Genomic DNA, 20,494 nt, shown 5'->3' on the forward strand with positions numbered 1-20,494 from the left:
TCTCTGTCTGCAGATACAGTTGTGCTGAGAATTTTGTTAGATTACACATAAACAAAAGTGACGTGAAATAACGAAAATAGTATTTAAATTTTGTTACGTTTTAACGTGGTATTTTTCAGTTTATTTTTTCAGAAACATTGTGATAGCTGCTGATTTTTGAAGCTGCTTTTTCAGTATTTCTACAGAGATGGCATTTACGATAATACTGCTATATCAGCAGAGCTACCAATACAGATATTTTACTTTTTTTCTTGCTTTATAGCCCTTTATACAAGGCCTTCCTATAACAGTTCTGCAGTAGCATTAATTTCATAAAGGTCCTGAAGGTCATTCTTATTTTCAGTCAAATAACAATATCTAACAATTTTAATGATGCTCTTGCATTAGTGTTATAATATTCAGAATTGTTTTAAAATTCAACAACGTATGAAAATGTCATTGCCAGGGATGAATGAAGCAGCTCATCTGAAAATGAAAATCAGCCCAAATCTGTGCAGGTGTTCAAAAAACTTAAGGTAATTTCATTTTGTCTCCTTTACCTCCACTTCTCAGGTACTTCTACAAGTTCCGGTGCCTGAAATATCATCATAATTGATTTTTCTAGACAAAGGAAGTGCTTAAAGCTAATTATCTAAACTTAAGTACAGCATTTTGTGCAGTGCCATGTGGGAAATTATTAGCTAAAATGGGAGATTAGTACAGAAATTGAAAACTGAATAAGAAAGTGAGTAGTAGGAGGAGATCAGTATTGAGGGAAGGTAGTAGAGCTTCCCAAGCATCAGGCTTGGGCCTGATACTATTTAACATTTTTTATTAACGATGATCCCATAAAAAATAAGCATGCACTAATGGAATTTACCAGTGACATAAGGGAGGGAGGTACTGTCACTGCAGAGGCGAATAAAACTCTCATTTAGGAAGAACTGAGTGACCTTGAGACCAGCATAGGATAAATTAGATGAAATTCAGAAAGATTTGAGTGCAAGTTCATGCATCTGGGTCTTGTTAACCAGGTTTGTACTATATCTGCATGCTCATAGGTTAGAAAAGAATAAGGAGGGGAAAGACACACGACACAAAGCAAGGTATTTCCACCAGGGTAACGAAGTGCCGGTAACAGCGTATGAGGTGCATGTCAGAAATCAGCCAGGATAGTGCATGCTGTTCCCAAATGATCCACTTTCGGGAAGCTACTGAAAAAAAACTATTAGAGTGACCATGGGAAGGGAGAGCCTTAAGTGTGAGGGGAATTTGGCAAAATGAAGGCTGAGGGAGGCTGCTATAAATACCACATGGGCATAAGCTCCAGGAAGAGAAAACGTCTATTTAAACTGAAGGACAACATTGGCACAAGAATAAATGAGTATAAATTGGTCATGAATAAATTTAGGATTGAAATTGGAAGCAGGTTTCCAAACAACAGAATAGTGATGCTCTGCAATTGCTTTCCAATGAAAACAGTGAAACAATAACAAGAACAAAAAAACCCAAGCTACTTTTAAGATGGAGTATAATGAGTTTCTGAAAGGGATTATATGATGTGTTTGGCTAAGATAGCAGGGAAGAAGACTTGATGACCCAAGAGGTCTATGCAGGCCTATCTTTCTAAGCCTGTTTTTCATGACGAAATATTTCAGAGCACTTTTAAGTGCTTCCTTTCCTTCATGTATTTTTTAGATAAATTTTTTATAGTGCACTGCAGGGACTGCTAGCTGGACCCATTTAGGGAAGGCACAAAACTGTGGTGTCCAGAATATGCTGAATACTCACCAAACAAGAGAAGTGTCGGGCATCCTATACAGGGCAAGGTTCGGGGTGCTTAAAGACATCACCAGTTTCAGTGGAAGGCAGTGGGGACTAAGGCCAGATGGGAGCAGCACCCCTCTGAGGCTTGGTTCTCTGTTGTGTCTCCTACTCCCCCGAGCCTGCTGCTCTGTTTTGTAGTTTGCCTTTTCAGCCCCACTGCACATACGCAACAGTACAAAATAGGGTGGGAATAGGTGCGCAACATTAACTGGATAAAAAATGGAGCAGTTGATGTGAGTCTGACTGCATGCTGACAGGGCAAAGCTACGGTGAAGATGGCTTGTTTGGGGAGGAGATTTCTCCAGCTTCGGTGGTGTGGTGTAGAGCTGTGCTAGCAGTGTCATGGTTTCTTTCTTTTATCCTGCTTGGAGCCTTAATGCTTTCTTAGTATCCCTTGTTCCAAAATCCAGCGTTTCTATTACTTCTTAAAAACTGTGTATCCCCTAGTCAATGTGGCCATAAAGGGATTTGTATGGAAGCCCGGGCTTTGGGGTTCCGTAGCTGGAGTTTTATGGGTTCCTTACCCACAAAAGCAAAATCAGGTCTTTACAGCTCTTTTACAGTAATAGGTAGTGCTTCATCAAAGTGCTAGGAGTATGAGGCTGGCCTGGTAATGTGGTGACTCCCTTATTAAGAGAGCATCTCATAGTAAAAAATGTTATGGTTTTCTACCGATGCTTTAGCTGAAATCTGATGAGTGGGCCAATGAGATCTGCAGAATTGGATGATTCTGGTTGTTTTTCTTCTCCAGATAACTACACACATATTTTTTGTGAAATCAGCTGTTAATACTGAGAACAGGTGAAGAAATGGGAAAGTGAGATGAAATCCCCAAGAGTACAGGTAGTTTGGAAGAGAAGAAATAGGCAGCAGCTTTACGAGGGAACAGTGCTTTGCTTACACTTTGTCGCTATCCACATTAATCACATTTGCAGTAGGTGGCAGCTCTACCATTTTTGTGCAAATACTTTAACAACTGGTTTAAAAAACCCGAGCAGGATAACAGAGTCCCCAGGTTCGTGTAAACAGGGTAATGAACAGCTGCGTAACAAGCTAGAAAAGCCATAAACACATTCGTGGAATTTTTCAGTCCCTCTTCAGCTAAGGTTTTCTGCAGCTTTCTTAGCCCCTTGGGAGCCAGGCAGGGAGGCAGCCATCCGCTGGGCTCTGCCTGTGGGGCAGGAGGCTCCCGGTGCCTCCAAAATCTGCGATTGCTGCCAGGGGCTTTGGTGCAATGCTCTGTGCATGAGCTACCCTGTGACTCATGGGTCAGAAATGCCCATCCCTCAAAAGGGAAAGCTAAAGCTAGTTGAAAAAAAAAATGTTTTCAAGGAAAAACTGTATTAAAGGTGAGAACTGAAAGACACACGCTGTGAAGTGATCAAGAGAAAACATTTTGATTGATTGAAACTTTAAAAAAGCAGCCCTTATTTTTGGTGTTTTTAAATTTAATTTTTGTTCCTGAAATGTTTGTATCTATAGAGCTATTTTTTCACCCATCCTTAACGTCAACAAGGACACAACATCCTGTGAACACCTGGGTGAGATGATTTCATCCCACTCTGTCCTGCTAGCAAACTCAATTTCAAACAAATCAGTCATCAGCACGGCCCGTACTTATTGCTGTATTTTAGTGAGTTATAACTCATAGAGCCAGGTGCGAGAACGGGGCTCATCGGGCAGCGGCCTCGTGCCAGGGATGCCTTCAGCCCTGTGCTTGCTGCAGGGGCTGTGCCACCGTGTCTCTGCCACACAGTGCTGCCTGCCGCCGGGGAACACGCTCAGTTTTTCCGTGGGTGGAAATATCTATGGGGGTATAAAAGCACATTTTCAACTTGTTGGCAAACAGACCCACTTGCAAACGTGTGTATGGGAGCTTTCAACTGACAAGTGTACTGAGGAAATGCTTGTGACCGCAGCAGGTGGGAGAAATGGCTTTTTCAGACATGTTTCTGGATTTTGGCTACCCACTCACGCACCACATGAAGGTGATAGTGGTGTGGATGGTGTCAGGGAGGATGTGAGGGGCCTCCTTGGCTGTTGCCTGCCTCCAAGCAGAAATAATGAGCACTTTTGATGTTAACAGTGATTAAACACTAAAGCCTATGAAAACAAGAACTTATGAGGTAAACCCATCTGGGAGCCAGTGTTTGTGCGTGCTGGACCAGCTGCCATGGAGCAGGGGCCGTGCTTGGTGCCCACAGCCTGAGGTGAGTGGCCTGGCGGGGCAGGGACAGCGAGGCCAGCTTGCTTCCTCTAGTTCCTCACCCCTGGGGATTTGAAAAATAAAAGGGTAAAAAATAATCCCTGCTTTGCAGAGGGCCTTTGGGGCTCTTCCTTGTGCCTGTTCGGGTTATTGCCAGAAAGGACAAGTGCCTGGTGGCAGTAGTGCCACGGTCTTGGCCTCCCTGCCCTCATGGCCACTGGCCCCGCAGCCATCGCTATGTTGCCATGTCACATCCCTGCTGAGGGGAGAGCTGCGGGGGGGGGTGGGAGTGGGCTGTGAAGTGGCGGCGCGAGCTGCGACGCCGTGAGGATGTCACAGCCTGCAAAAAAGGAAAATAAGAAGGGCCAAAAGGGGAAAAAAAACCCACAAAAAGGTTGCGCTCGTTCCTCACTCTTCCCTCAGCACTGTCTCACCCTACGTGGTGGCTTCAGAGGTGTGAACACATCCTGTTTACATCTGCTGCCGAGACAGAGGTGCTGAGGGGAGCGCACAGCTGAGGAGCAGTTGGAGGCAGCACAGTTCACAGGGAGAGCTGCCTGCAGTGGGAGCCGGCACCGGCATGGATGCGCTGCCCATCTACCATGGTGGTATCACCCGTGAGGCTGGGGAGAAGCTGCTGCTGGCAACGGGCACTGATGGCAGCTACCTGCTGCGGGACAGTGAGAGCATCCCAGGAGTCTACTGCCTCTGCGTGCTGTGAGTAAGGCCAGCGGGGCTGGACGCGGGGTGCTGGCAAGGGCTGGTCGGGTGGTAGCTGGTTTTCAGCCTTCATGTCCATGGTACGGTCTGTTCCCACATAACGGTGACAAAATACGTTCTAACGTTACCATTTGCAGACAGGTGTGAGACTTCTGGTTCCTTCATCTTGACTTAAGGCAGAGGGGTGCAGAAGGGGTGTGGGGTCCTTTGCAGAGTGAAGGGGAGCAGGTTTTGCCTTGCAGAGCCCGTGCTTCCTATGGGCGTCAAACAGAAAGAGAAAGCAGGTCTGGAGCACATAGGAAGGATGAGTGAGGTGCCATGGAGAAGAGTCGACTCCGGATGCCGTGTGCTGCTCTTTGTGCTGGATAAGTCTCTTGCTTTCTGCCCATTGTCTTCTGCTTCTCTAACATGCTCATGGGCATGCTTAGCAACATCCCTGGCGTCCCTTGTCATCAGGAAGGGTAGCATGGATCGCTGTCATCTAGTACGTGCCTTTGCTTCAGGACATTTGGTCAGACTGTGTCCCCACAAGCCGTTAGGCTTGGAGTAAACTACCTGTAAAGTACATGAAATACTGGTGGGTAACGAATTAAGTGGTAATGCTTCATCAAACCTGGTAAAAGGGGAAAGTTCTGATGGGATGGTGTGTCAAAGAGAGGGTAGAGAAGTTGTTTCCCTGAGAGAGCTCGGGGACTTCATAGGCATAGCACCTCATTTTAATGAGGCAATTTAATTACCCTACTTCTGGCAAAAGCAGAAGGTTTGAAAGTCCTGAGACATAATGCTGGGCAATGAAGTACCATTGCATCAAGAGGGCAAAGATGTGTCTACCAAGGGTAAACAGACACTTGCGCCTCACTTCAGTAGAAGAAGGAATACATTTTAGGGCCAGCAAGATATTAGCTAACAGAGGGCACTTATGTAGCCGGAAAAAAACCCCCAAAAATCCAGAAGAGGAAGAAGAGTCCTAAGTCAGGTTTTCCCCAAATGTCTTCAGTATGTTTCCAACAATATGCAATTAAGCCCTGGGTGCATGTTGTTATTCCCTTGTTGTAGACCAGTAAATGGAGGCATGCAAGAAGGTTATAGGCAACCCAGAAATACAGAACCTTCTTTTCAGGGAAGATCTTTGTGGCAGAAGATGTATTTTTTTCTTCTCTTGTGAAATGAGAAGGTGAACCAAGTTAGGTGCTACTCCTAACAAATACCCTAACAGCTAGCTGAAAAATGGGAAATGAGAAGCATCTTGAGTTAAATGAAAATCGAACAGACATAGCAAGAGATAAGGAGTGCTATGATTCCTGTGATGGGAATAGGCAATAAAAGCAGAATCTCTTTTAAATAACCATCAGAGGAAATAGTGATACATCTCCTTAACACTCAGAAGTCATTCAATGCAGGTGAAACACTAAGGCATTAGAGAAATGATCAGGCAGAATGTTACAATGCGGAATAAAATAGAGGATCCTAAAATTAGTCCCCCATTAGTCTGAATCCTGATGTAGGTATGTAACAATGTCTTTCATCTGAACACAATCAGTTGGGATTTTTTGCTCTATTAATGGTAGTTTACGTCCTTTGGAAGAAATTTCATGAATGAAATAAAAAAATATAAGATGAGAACAGGAAGAACAGAAAGGATTGCTAACTGTAAATGTGTGCAATTTCTGGGGGAAAAGAAAAGAGACTTCAGAAAGAAACAGAACCCTACCTAATTGTTTCTGGAATTTATGAGCCACTCATCTATATGTTGTGTTGCATTCAAACATATATATTATAAACAAAGGGGTAAAAGCAAAAAATATCACTGGCAAATGTTAGGCAGGCTTCTTACAGAATACAGATCCTCAATAAATTTTTTATAAGGGAAATTTTCAACTGGATCTTGGATAAATCCAGATAAATAAAATGAAAAATGTTATGATGAGTATGATTTGATATAGACAGAAAGGTGGCTGAAAAATGCTACAGCTAAGTCTTGGTTTCAATTCTTCTTAATATTTCAATTCAGAGCATTATGTAAGAAATAGCAGATACAGTAAACAACATATCACACAATAACTTTGGAGACAGTTACCATAAAGATACCAGGAAATGGTCTCACACTGAAGATAGCAATGACAGTTTAAAGAAATGTGGGCCATAAACTAGAGAAGTGCTTTGACAGGCAAAAGTTTAGCAAAGCAGAGCACTTTAGTGGGAGCGATTGTAGGAGCTAGTAGGGAAGGTATGAGAAATGTAGGTATGTATTCAATAGAGGATGCTAAGCCTGGCTTTGGCAAGATAAACCAATAGACCCAACTCCCCCAGATTCCAGTCTGAACATCATGCACAGAGATGAAACAGGCAGCAAGCATGTATGTGTGTGAAAGCGCTAGTAAAAACTGAGGGAAACATGCAGTTGCTGTTTTCACTGTTTAAGAAAAAAAAAAAGGAAGAGTAAGTACTTTTCTGCCTTTTTATGCTTCCTTCTAAATAAATAATGGAAATTATGAGGAGTCACAGAGTTATTCAGAAATTTACATTTCGGTTCAAAATTCACGCTGAAGATCACTCTAGGAATACCTAGATATATCAAGATTAGGCAAATAATGTATATAATGGAAATACTGAATTGATCTTTGAAAATGAGAAACAAAGCTGGTCAGCCATTAGATATATTGCAATAAGTATCAGAGCTAAACAAAAAGATGTACACCTTCCCAATGACAATTTCTAACAGAAGGGAAACTGCTTCATACTGCCAGTGATGTTTCTATTGCTCTTAGAAAAGAAAAAGACAAAAATCATCTTTTCCAAAATCAAAACATGTTCAGTCTGTCGTCTTTCCCCTTTCTCTGCACTTCCCTGGAGAAGTAAAACAAAACAAACCTAAACCCTTGTTTCCCAGATCCAAGCCTTCCTAGGGTTTGGATTGTTTTTTGTTTTTTTTTCCATTATGGGGGAAGAAGGGAGTTGTCAAAATTAAAAGGCATAGTTCTGATGAAGGGAAAAGAAACATTTATCAAAAAAGTCATTAAACAAATATTTGGATGACAATACTGTCACCAGCTTGCGCTCACATAGGTGGTCGCTCTGCACTTCCAGCTCCAGGTACAGTAATTGATAAGTCCTGCGATTGCCACTGCATTGCTTAGGCTCAAACAACGCCTCCTTTTTCCAAGAAACTGCATAAATTTGTAATGCTGTTCCACTCCCCCCCACCCCCCCCCCGCACCCCCCACAAGCCCTAACGTATTTTAGCGGTCCTGGAGCCTCTTAAGGCACGTAATTAGGGCTGCTGTGTTCACGGTCAGGCTCATTCACCTTTTGCTTTTCCAATTAAAAAGTGGAGCCCTGACCTTTAAAGAGGAGAAGAGTCAAAGACTTCATGAATCCCTTGCAAATGACACTGATTTTACAGGGCAAGCATAAAAGAGACAGGTAGTGGCATAAAACCTGACCTACAGAGATGGGTAACTGCGGCAGGCAGGGCCTTGTTGTTGGAGCATTTGGCTGGAAAACTGCTTTCGCTCTTTGTTTCTCTTGAAGTTTTGCTTTATCTTCCTCGAATGCTGCTTTCTGCTGCCCGAAGTCACAGTGTTCAGATGGCATGCCTGCAAGCCTTTAAAAAGAAAATGTTTTTTGGTGTGGCTGTGGCAAAGCACAATGGACGCGCTTTCATAAATACTTTAAGACCACAATTAAACCATGCATGGAAAAGTAGAAGGTTTTGATTTGCAATAGTGTCCCCTGGGAATCTTACAGAGTTGCTGCCTACGGGTTTTGGCAACTCTTTCTAATATCAGATGCTACCAAGATCTTAATTTTATTAATACCATTATCAAATGGATAATATATATTTTAAGGATGTTCTTCGCCGCGTTTTGAATGTGTCAACAGAGGAGCACTATCTTTTCCTGGAAATATTTTAGGGTTGCATTGGAAAGCAAGAAGATTTTTGCTGTTCCTGAAAACTGGGATAGAGGAAATGCATATGCTTTAAAAATTGTACACATTTTACCTGTAAACATTGTAGACAGTACACCAGGGTTTTTGTATCAAAACCTGATTGTTCCAGGGAGCTTTCTTTACTGGTCTGGTTTCCTCTTTGCTCAATACCCCATTTGACATTTTTAGCACCCTCAGAAATCCTGTGTTCACACCACTCCTAATGAAGTCAACAGGGGACACCGGCCACAATAACAGCGGCTGGTCGAGGAGCAGCTTCTTAAACTGTGCCTGAAAAATGCATAAATAAAATGCCTGAGAGTGCCAAAAGCACCGCTCTCCTTTACAGATATATGAGCACACATGCAGAAACAAGCAGCTCATGCCTGAATTGGCAAAGATAAAGCATTTGTAGTTTGGGTCTTAAAATTCACATACTTGAGAAGACTTGGAATGTTAGTAGTTGTTTCAGACCTTTAAGTAAGCTAAACATGACATACTTGTCAAACTGTGTTCAGATTATTTGTTTGAAACCAGCTGTTCATGTACTGTGTTGTATTCAATTTGTGGAGAATAATCAAAAGCTGAATAGAAAGCTGTTTAGAGCTCTTGAAGCAACAGTAATGGCAATAGGGATAGGCTGCAGTCCTATCGGTTTTTACCTGTGCTGTTTCTTCTGTGACTGTAACCATGGTGCACAAGTTCAGGCAACGTGCAGAAACTTTCTGATGCAGCAGATGTATCAGCTGTACAGCGTGAAGGTGTAATACAGGATCACGAGCCAGCTTCAGCTTAGCATTTCTTTTGTTTCCCATGTAATATTTTTGATAGAAATGGCAGAATAATTGCATTTATTACCACACTGCACATAATAATCATCGCCGTTTAAAATGTAGTTTGGAACAAAAGCTTCTCTCTGGGGATGAGCCCCTCAATTCGAGGCTGGCATTGTAAATACCACACACTATTTTCAGCTTTGAAAAAAAGATATCTACAGCGCAACGGTAAATTCTACTGAGGTGAGTATTTTAGCTCCCTGCTAACTGGAGTGAGCGTTGTCTTTCCTGAGAATAATTTGGGTAATGGCCTTGAGGTATTCCAGTGGCTTTTCTTGGAAAGATTTTGCAAAGGTAGACAGCCTGACTGGTAGGTAGCTGCTACGCTACTGAATCTTAAATGACAGAGTGGGTACAGTTGTTAGATAACAGAACCTAAGTTGGCTCTACCCTGGTTTTGTACAATCATAGAATCGTTTAGGTGGGAAAAGACCTTTAAGATCATCTTGTCCAGCTGTTAACCTGGCACTGCCAAGGCCACCACTAAACCATGTCCCTGTGTGCCACATCTGCACGTCTTTTAAATACCTCCAGGGATGATGGCTCAACCGTTTCCCTGGGCAGCCTGTTCCAGTGCTTAATAACCCATTTGGTGAAGAAAATTTTCCTAATATCCAATCTATCCAACTTGAGGCTGTTTCCTCTTGTCCTGTAGCTTGTTACTGGGAAAAGAGATGGGGCCCCACCTCGCTACAGGCTCCTGTCGGTTGCAACAGTGATTCCAGGTTCAGGGATTTTATAGTCGGTCTGAATTAATCCCTAAAACCCCAATAACTATTTCATAGAAATATGAAACAGTAACATTTACAGGGCTATTGACAGTGTTTTATCTATTACAGTTCTTGTGAGTTTTGCATAAATTGAAGAAAGAATTTTCACCACATAACCTGATTTCATGTGGTTTTACCTAAGTGAGGTACTGTTCTGGAGGACATGGTAATACATGAAGCTTAGTTACCAGCCCATCATAATTTCCTTCTGTTTAGCATCTCAGATTTGAATAAATTCCCAAAAGCATTGCTTTTAGCTGGCATCCCCTTGTACCAGACCAACATAAACCCTGCTCAGAACGGCTTTTCAGGTAAATCAGCAGCATTTCTTCTGATGGTTAGGAGTGTTCAAGTGGTGAAGATACTGACAGTCTTCCACAGAAGATTGGCTGTAAATTCAGAGGCATTTCACAGGATTTGACTTGCTCTTTCAAGCTTCTGTTAATTTCAGAAGAGAAAAATAAGATAATGTATTTGCTTTATAATGCTACAGCATTGCGGCAAGCTAATACTAGTTACTGACTCAGTATCATGGGTACATTTTTGCCACAAGAAGCGTTGGTAGGGGAATCAGTGACAGAAGCATAAACTCAGGTGGGTGTGTACAGATTGCTGCTGTGAGTTAAGCTACGGTAACACTGTTTGGCTTTTCAGATGTTGTAAACACTGATTTAAACTATTTTATTCACTCTTGCTGGCACAGAGCTTGTATCTTGCACATCATCTCAATGTGAATGCTATTTCTTCAGCTTGGGTTAGCTGATGGGTGGTAATTGCTAAGTTGCTGTACTTTGATTGTATGCCTGAGACCTAAACAAGGCAAGAACCAGGCTGCTTGTCAACCAGAAAATGCAAATTCCAGGACAGAGTGAGGAGCTGTAAGCTTAAATAGGATCTTCTCCTACATTAAATAACAAGACTTTTGGCCTTTCGATGATTAATAAACCAAGCAAGAATATAACAATTGAAAAAAACCCAGAAGTTTAAGTGGGAGGCTGAATTGACTGTTGCATCATTTTGGCAGCTGTCACTTCTGTTTCATGGGGGAGGTCACGCAGCTCAGGGGTACCCTGGGCAGGGGACACCTTGATAAGCACACACGTGAGATGTGCAGGCTCCCAGGCAGTACTGTGGAGTCCCCCAGCCTCACGAGTTTTGGCTCTGTGGTAACCATTGCCCATCTCAGTAGCCACTGTGATGCCCATGCCATTGCCTACGTTCTTGGTCCGGGGTTCCGCACTGGGAGGCAGCCTGATGGTCCCTCTGGGCATTCATGAGGTGATCCACAAACATCCTGCATCAAACACCTCTGGATAAGGCAGAAGCAGCTGCGGCCTGACCTCTCATGCTCACTAGATTATCTGCTGCACGCCATTGACCCCCCCCCCCCCACTCTGAAAGCACTGAGTCCCTATGAGCCCTCCTGTAGTACTCATCTCTACAGCATTAGTAGTACTCATCTCCATAACATTAAGCAGTTTCTAAGCATTATCTCAGTTTGTGTGATGAAGAGTTTAACTCTATTTCACATGAGAGCAAATGTGACACAGGAGGCTCAGGCCTGCAGCACCCTTTAGCTTTGGGTTCCCAGTGTGAGGGGTACAGGGATGGGTTTTGAGACTACCCAGTGTTACTCTGTATAACCTGTTGACTTTGCTTGCATTGCTGAGGGCTGTTTCCTTGTTTCATACATCTTCTGTTTCCAAACCTTCCATCTACTATTCCTGGCCTTTTCAGCCCTCCAGCATTTTGTAGTGCTCCCAGTTCAAGCCCCCTCACGCTTCACCTTGGTATTTTCCCTTCCTTACTCATTTAGTCTTACTCTCTCCCAGGGATTGGATTTTCATTGCTGCTTCCTTGCCCAGCTTGCATAGACATGGGTCCCCTTTCCTTCCTCATCCACCCCACTCAGTCCCCATCTTCCTTTCCAAGATGCCCAATCTGAATCACCTTCTGTTTTTTTCCCCTGCTAATCCAGGCCAGGCAATGTGTGTGCAGCCCTCGTGGCTTGAGATCAAGGACCCTGCTTAGCTGAGTGCCCACAGCCCAGCCAGCCCAGGCACGGCGCGGCTATGCTGCTAACAACCATCAGAAAGCACCTCTCTTGCAGCCTAGACAGCCACCACTGCTTTCTATCAGAGGCTGCAAGAGATATACCTTCCCTCAAACAAACTTTATGTCTTACTCTAAAAACTGGGCAATCCCCTCCAACAATTGGAAGATTTATATAATTTTTTTTTTAACGTGGGAAAATCATTGTTTTCCCTAACTTGTCCCCTTTTATGGTACTTCTGCATTCTCCATCTTTAAATAAGATTTAAGCAAATACCTAAGAAACACAGATTCAGTCTGAAAGAAACGGATTATGGGCAGTATACAATGCTCAGAACCACTGTTTGTCAGCCACGCCACTGTCTGGTTCTTAATTGATATTGTAAAGTGACATTCCAAGGTAAGGTCAGGATGCAGATATACCAGGTAAGAAGAGCTGACTGATACAGTGCAAAGACATCAGAAGACAAAGTTGTGTAAAGAGGAAGAAATTGATGTCATTTATTGCTGACATGGCTTTTCCTTGTCTCTCTGTCTTTCTTCCTCTATATTGGTTCCATTTTGGACCCAGAAATGAATACAAATTAGATTAATAAAATTTCCCAACTGAGATACAAAACATTTGGCAATAATTTTTAAATATACCGTGCAGCTGAATCGTCATGGTTAATTTTAATCTTCAGCATGCAGCTAATATCCTCTGGCTATTTCAGTGGTGCAGAAGATTGTAATTATTCACCTGTTAAAGTAAATGCAGTTTTAACAAGTCTGATCACAGTTGAAGAGGAGGAGTGGAGAGGACAGGTAGACAGATGCTGTCTCATTATGTCATCTGTGAATGATGCCTTTGTAGCTCTTTGTGAGGAATTATCTAGCTATAAAGAAAAAAGCCTATAATATAAAGCAGACTGTTTCCTGTAATTGCAACTTTTTCTAGATTTTCCTTTGACAAAGTTTTCCCAGCAACGGTATTGCAACAGAGACAGCGCTAGCGCAGTTCCCAGCTGGTATAAGATATTCTTTGTTGTGGAGATGAAAAAATAAGTGAAATGACATAAAAATATCATCAGTGGTGACTAAACAGCTCTTTTGTAAGTGCTATTCAATATTGTCCTTACAGCAATGGCTGTTTTCTGCTTCCTCTCATCAGCATTTTGGCATTTTTTGCCTTTGATCAAAAATTTATAGTGCCTCATTCATCAAGCTGTTATTTCACAATTGCTGCCGTCCCTTGAGCTTCACTGGCGTGAAAGCGGAGCTTTGCAATCGTGAGGCTTGCGGCCGTCCTTGGGCTAGATGAAGGGATGGGGGACCCCTCCCCTGGGTCTTTGCTCGGGTGTCAAAAGCTGGTCCTCCTCCAAGATACACTGGTATGCCAGTGTCACTGGAAGAGCACTCTCTGAAATCCTTCTCTCAGTGACATGTGTCCATCTCCTGTTGATTTTGTCTGGCCGAGAGATGAGTCTGGAACACTGAGAGGTGGACCTGGCTTGCGTGTCACCAGGTAATGGCCTCAGAGCATAAGCTGTGTGAGACATACCCAGTGACTAGCACCATGCCCATGGTGTTTGATTTTTGGCTTTAGCTTCATGGCCACACCACATACAGGAACATTGTGTCACAGTAGGAGCTTTTATCTGCCATGGATGGAGTGAAATGTAGAAATCTGAGCTGTCCCTTCATGGTGGCTGCGGAATTTCTCATCTCCTGAGATCTAAGCTCCAGTAACTGCACTTTTCCACCTGCTTTTGCCCGGTGTTACGTGTTTTGCTCTTTGGAAGGGAATGTTCTACACAATCTCAATTTTAATTTTTGTATTTAATCTTTGTTTTAAGGAAAACACCTTGAGCTTCCTTCGGTCCACACTGATCTCAGTTAATGTTGGGTAGTTTGAATCATAAAATCCTTTCTCATGGGAGGCTGTGCCCATGCAGCAGTAAAGAGAACTTGGCTCATCAAAACCATGTCACTCACACGTGGAAGGTAAAAAGCTCTTTGAAGTGGTAATGAAGTAAGTTCCTGCTGCTTAACAGAAAGTTTTGATAAGATCACACTCGTTGGGAGAGTATTTATCAGAAGTGCTGTAATTCATTCTGTGGAAACAAAGATCCCAGTGGAAAGTAGTTGGGAAGATCTGGCTGTTCCCCTTCTTAACAAAATGCACCCCACCATGTGCATTCCCTTTGAAGAAGCAGGTGTGGCCGTCCTGGGCCATCTTCCACCTACACGGTGGGCTGTGATCACTGATGGCTTCAGAGCCGACAGCAGGTGCTGCTGCTGTGTTTTTCAGCTTAAGCACAGTGAACCCCTTCAGGTCTTTCCTCCTCTGGGAAAACAATGTACATTTGCCAGGTGAGTGGAGAGATCTCACTTGTCCCTCACAAGGCTGTGACAGCAATATCTTACTCCTCCCATCCTCCACACTGCACTCAAAGCATTCGTGTTCCCAAATTCTTGTTCCATTTTCTGTATCTTGTGAGTTTTTAATCTGAGCCATCCTTTGTGCCATCTCTGGACTTGGTTGAAATATCTTACAGTGGAATTTTCTGCAAAATGCAGGATAGGTGCCTATCTTATACCTTACCCTGCTTTGGCCCTGAATATTACTTTATCTGACCTCTATTTTTCAATTTATACAGCTTAGTAAATCCTCCTGGCAGAGTGCTGAAAGCCATCAGACATTTCAGAGTCAGGGCAGCACCCCAACCCCTCAACCACTTCCAGTCATGCAATCTCTTGGGTAGAGAAAATGATGAAAGCAACAGCAGATGGTAGCTTTCCAGGCAACTGAGCCATTTGTGGGAAAATCAGATTTTAAAGAGACTGAGCCAGTCAGAATGCTTTTGGGCAGCCAAGACCAAGCATGGGTAAAATGTACAGTGAACTAATAAAAACAGGAGGCGAGAGAGTGAGTTTTAGATTTTTACATACTGATTCTGTTGTTTTTAAGGCTTGAAAAAAACCCAAATGGCTGCAGATATCGCCAAATATCCCCTTCAAAGAAAGGGGATAAAATGTCATGGTCTCTTCGATGTTTCCCACTGTGGGCTGTAGTTTGATTAATCATATATTGGCTGGCATGCTACATACATAAGTGCAGGAGAGCCCCTTGTGATGTCTAGAGAGAAAAGGTTAATGTGAACATCAGCTGCTCGTGATATCCTGTCAATACAGGCACAGCTCTCCCAGGTGTTAGGGAAGGACGTGATGGTACGAGGTTATTTAAGGACCCCGATGGGAGACGTTGGATTCCCTGAACATGAGCATATGCAGTGGCTTAGAGGGATGTGCATTTAAGCAACGGGGCTTGAGCTGTGGCCTCAAACACCAGTGACCACGATGCCATGGCATGGACAGGAGAACAGTGTTGTCCTGCCATGTCCTTCCCTCCTCCCGCAGCTGCAGCGGGTTGCTCACACCCCTATCCCAAGAGCCCTTTCTGGGCCCATGAAACCCTTCAGGGACCACAGCAGCTGCGCTTGCTGGGGGAAGTGATGCTCCAGTGGCTGTTTCCAAGAAGCCAGCATGGCCGGTCACTTTTCACGGCCAACCGGTGCCAGGTGGAAAGTTGTGTCTCTGGTTAACACAAAGAGAGGGATGAGGTGGTGGCAGGACTGTGGGGCTACGTCGGGCACCCCCATACCGAGGAGGAGGGCAGTGTCTCGGTGGCTGCACAGGCCATTTGCACCCGCAGCAGCCCCGACGGGAGGGGACGGCCTGTGTCTTTGTCTTCTGCCGCTGTATTTAATCACGGTGGGAGTCGAGTGGTGGGGGCAGAGCTCACAAATCACGACAAGCATTTTTTCTCCCACTTCGTGGGGTTGTAGCAGTGTGACAACTGTTAACAACTTCCTGCTTGGGTTAAATTATATCAGACACTGCTTTGCAAAGGTTGATGTAATGACTTTTTAACAAGAATTTATCCAGGAGCCATGACACGGAGCGTAAGTAATTGCAATCATATGGTATCTGTGTCATTGATGGTTTCTGCTATTTTGTAGTAACTACTATAACACCATGTATAATTGGAAAGAAAGATAATATTTTTCTGCTTTCTCAAGAATGGGAATTGATGCTGAAATAGGGAATGGTCCCTAAAATCCTGCTGTGTATTCATGTAAACCTGTGTAGTGTGAAATACAGTCTTCCTTATCTGATACCATCTAAACTGATATTGCACCCACGGAACTACTGCCAATTGTCTCCACTTCTGAGTTAAATTTTTGGATATTGGTATAATAATCTACCATGTAAATTATTCACTGTGTTGGGTTCGTAAGGGAAGCAAGACTGACTCTGGACATGAGTATGTCTTATTAGTGTATGTCTCCTTATTCTCAAAGGACTCAAATTAGAGTTAAAAAGAAGGAAGATTCCACGCTCTTGTAAGTCTCCCTTATCAGTATTTGAGAATTAGGAACGTACAGCAAATGCAAAGAGCAATTTGCCTTGTTTTGTGCGTCTAGCTTTCCAAATAAATTACACTCATGCTCTTGCTTCTGGGAACACCTGCATTTAAATGGATTACAATACAGTAATGCTAGCTGCCAATACTACACCTTCTCCTTTTCCAGGGAAAGTATGCCTGGTATGTGTCAGTAAAAGGAGATCACTGAAAAAAAGAAAAAAAAATATAATGTTGAGGCAGGAATGAAAGCAATATCACAACCTAGAATAACCAAATATTGCTAAACTAGATCTGAGTCAGACCTGTCCCTCTCATCCACAAAGAACCTAGCGGGTTGAACACTGCTTCTGACCCGAGTCTCAGTTTCTTTATCTATGCAGAGCCTTTATGGGTAAATTTATTTTCAAGGAATGTTAGCAGATGAACTGACTCCCACGTAGCAGAGTATACCTATTGTGAAACCTGACAGTAGAAGTGAGTAATAACTACCTGTTGATTTTTTGGGGTTTTTTTCCCTACAGGCATCAGGGTTACGTTTATACCTATAGAGTGTCCAAGACAGAAACTGGATCCTGGAGTGCTGAGGTGTGTATTTCTCATTTCTCTTCTGAAAATTTCTACATCCTGTTTGATGTTCATATTGATTTAATGAAATATATTAAAATTATTCATGTTTGTGCATAGTCTGGTTTTCATCGAAGGTAATCAGTCTTGAGTGTGCCCATCACTAAGATGTCTTGGTGTTACTTCTGACAGTCTTGAACTCATGAATTAATTCCCTGTTACATTTCAGCTGCTGCATAATGCAACAGTGCATTATTTTGCATCATTTCAAAGGGCAAAAATATTATGTTTTTATAATTTGACAAGTACAATCTGTTCTCTTCTATCCCACGTACCATTAATGTCAGAATATTTAAGGAAATGATTTTCAATCTACAGTGTTTTAAAGTTAATTTCTCTCCACATTATTTCATCACAGGTGCAAAACATATATAGGGTAGCCAAAACTTGATGCAAAATACATTTTCACCCATCTGCTAAGAAACTGGTAACTCAAGTGTAGAATAACACCATTTGCAATGCAGACAACTATTTGGGGTGGTAGAATTAGGATGCAAACCTGTATTTCTTTTACGAAGGTCTTGTTCTTTGATGTACTCTGTGTATTAATTTGTAGTTAGCTTTCTGTTTGCACGTTAATGAACACTGATTACAAACATTAAATAATTTCTAGTCAGACGTAATTCCTTGGCCATTATTATAATAGAAGTGGTTGCAGTGCTCTGGAAGATAAGACTGATTCCTGGGGTTACTCAGAAGCAGATCGGGGAGTAAAAGTGACTCACATTATTGCAGAGTAAATAATTATCTGTGTCACTCTTGGGGATGGTACCCAGGAAGAATCTGCTCGCTCGTTCCTGTAAGGTGTTGGGAGCACCCTGTAGGAGGGTTTTCAGGACAGGATGGGGTGGTCCTGTGTCCGGCATGCCAGGGCAAACGCTGGTGTCTCAGAAAGGATGCCAGGACCCCAGGGACATCCACCTGTGGAGGATAATTCCCTGAGTGAGGCTGCAGCCTGCTTTGGCTCCAGGTAATGACAGCATCTGCGGTGAGGTTTCTTTCTGGTGTTATATAGACCTGCTACAACTCCCTCACCACGACCTCCACTGGCTTCCTGCATATGGGTCTTGGGCTTTCCCTCGCTGTATCGTAGACAAACCTCATGTGTTTCACAGCGTAGATGTCCTGAAGGCCCAGGACTCTCAATACATCCTCTGCAGGGAAAGGTGCTAGCTACAGACCCACGACACCAAACCTTCCTTTAGGCAAACAGAAACCTTGGAGTAAATGTTGCTAAGACCACGCTGGCCTCAGCTGTTAGAAACAGCAGCCTAAATCCAACTCAACCCCACGAACTGTGCCTCCAAGGCCGAAAGAGGCTCCAGCTGCAGCTGGTGCTTTCTTGTCTCTGCTTCCTTCCCTGTGGCTGGTTAGTCTCTGAGCAAGCTCAGGTCATACCCATCTTTCAAGGACAAGGCAGGGAAATTAAAACTGTGCTGGTAAAACCCCAGCCAGTGTGAAGGCTCCAGCTGGTGCCAGTGAGGCAGGATTTAGTTCGTGACTGCTGGGTGAGACAGTGTCCCTTGAATGGGACTACGCTGGCAGGACCTATGCTTGTCACCCCATGGCTTTGGTGGGGAGGGGTTATTACAAAAATGCCTTCAAGGGTTTAACAGCAACATTGGATTTTTGATTAAAAACAGACACAGTTTTGTTTCACAGCGTTTGAAAAGATTCTAATGCGGAAAGATAGAAAACCTCCCACTTTTAATAAACAGGTAAGATTTTTGCCACTGCCTTTGTACATGAGGTAGACAGGAGTACTCAATGAAGTCGTAACCCAGCACTGAATGCTCAGTGCAAGGCTTGAGAAGAGGCTGTGTCCATGCCTGAACTTGGTGGTGTAAGGACTTCCCCTCCCCGTAAGTGCTAGGTAGCTCTGTGGGTTGTCGTACTGGTATTTCCAGGCTGGAAGTATCTTACCGATAAACCCCAGGCTGGAGGTTAAATCACTGGCTGCAATAAATCAGGGCCAGAAACAGCGCAAGATCACTTGGGAATTTGCCTGACGAGCACGGCAGGCTGTGGGTTGCTCTTGCAGTGATTAAGAAACTGTCCCTCTCCCAGGCTTCTATCAGCACCCTGCTGGAAGCCCCCTTAGAGCAGGGGGGCAGCGATGCGCGGGGGAGGAGCAGAGCAGCACAGCTCATTGACTCATTTGAAGTTGGCACATCAGGGGGTCCAGCTGAAGGGCTGGCTCCTTTCCTGGGGTGCGTGTGTGCCTTTCTGAGGACATGGTTTCTGTGCCAGGGCCCGGAGGGCAGCGCAGGCGCTCAGCACCCAGCATCCCCTCTCACCTCTCACTCTTTGGCTTCTCAGACAGCGCCCGGGGTCCACCGGAGGCTCTTTCGGAAAATGCACAACCTCATCTCGGCCTTCCAGAAACCCGACCAAGGCATCATAACACCCCTGAAGCACCCAGTTGTCAAGGACGTGAACACCAAATACCCACCAGGTACTCGTGGGGCAGAGGGAGCCTCAGCTGTGACTGAGCAGAGTCCTCCGTGGCGGTGTGGATGAAGGGCTTAGAGTTATTTGCATCTTTGGTCTGAACTAATAGGGTGACATTGCCAAAAATGTGCCCTGACTTTGCTCCTGTGGGATTGAAATGCTGGCACTCAGGTGCTCGTTAGGGATGGGGCCTGTCAATGTGATGAGAAAATCGATTTTGGATATGGTTTCCTGAGTGCTATACCAGCGGTGGCTACCTTCCCTGCCCAGCACCCTTGTTCTTGTAGGGATGAACCTTCTGATCTGTCCATTTTCTTGTGGTGTTCACCCTTTCATAGCTTTGTGATTATTTTTCTTAGGGAAAAATGAAGACCATGGCTTCCACCTGCAGCCGTCATGAAGGCATTTCCCCAAATGTGACATAACCATATCTTCCAGTGTCCGTGCTCTAGAACAGAATGATTTATATGATAGTTAATACAACTCCATGAGTTTTCTTGTAACATTTGCAGAAATGTGTATTTCATAGAATTTATAGCTCAAAATTTAGAAGTTTTACGTTTCAGAATGCTTTGATTTTTTTTTTCTAAGAGAGGATAAAAAAATATCAACTACTAAATAGTGTAATGTCTTTTTTTCCCCTCTTTGTACTCTCAAGTACAAGACATTTTTCACTTCAAGTTTAGTTCCT

At 43.6% G+C, this 20,494-nt stretch overlaps 1 protein-coding gene across 5 annotated transcripts in view; it reads left to right on the forward strand.

Annotated features, from left to right (window-relative positions):
- The first annotated feature begins 3,882 nt into the window (after positions 1–3,882).
- SH2D1A (SH2 domain containing 1A) overlaps positions 3,883–20,494 on the forward strand; it is a 43,088-nt gene continuing 26,476 nt past the window's right edge. The window contains exons 1-4 of one of the 5 annotated variants that reach the window (XM_056359804.1): positions 3,883–4,016; positions 4,505–4,729; positions 17,250–17,313; positions 19,672–20,422. In XM_056359804.1, coding sequence (XP_056215779.1) covers positions 4,593–4,729; positions 17,250–17,313; positions 19,672–19,872 — 402 coding nt within the window. In that variant the 5' untranslated portion in view covers positions 3,883–4,016; positions 4,505–4,592 and the 3' untranslated portion in view covers positions 19,873–20,422. Of the gene's footprint in view, positions 4,017–4,399; positions 4,730–17,249; positions 17,314–19,671; positions 20,423–20,494 lie in introns of those variants that run through there. The other 4 variants (XM_056359802.1, XM_056359805.1, XM_056359806.1 and 1 more) reach the window with 4 other exon arrangements.

Source organism: Falco biarmicus, chromosome 14 (genome assembly GCF_023638135.1).
Source record: "Falco biarmicus isolate bFalBia1 chromosome 14, bFalBia1.pri, whole genome shotgun sequence".
In the NCBI taxonomy this organism is placed as follows: domain Eukaryota; kingdom Metazoa; phylum Chordata; class Aves; order Falconiformes; family Falconidae; genus Falco; species Falco biarmicus.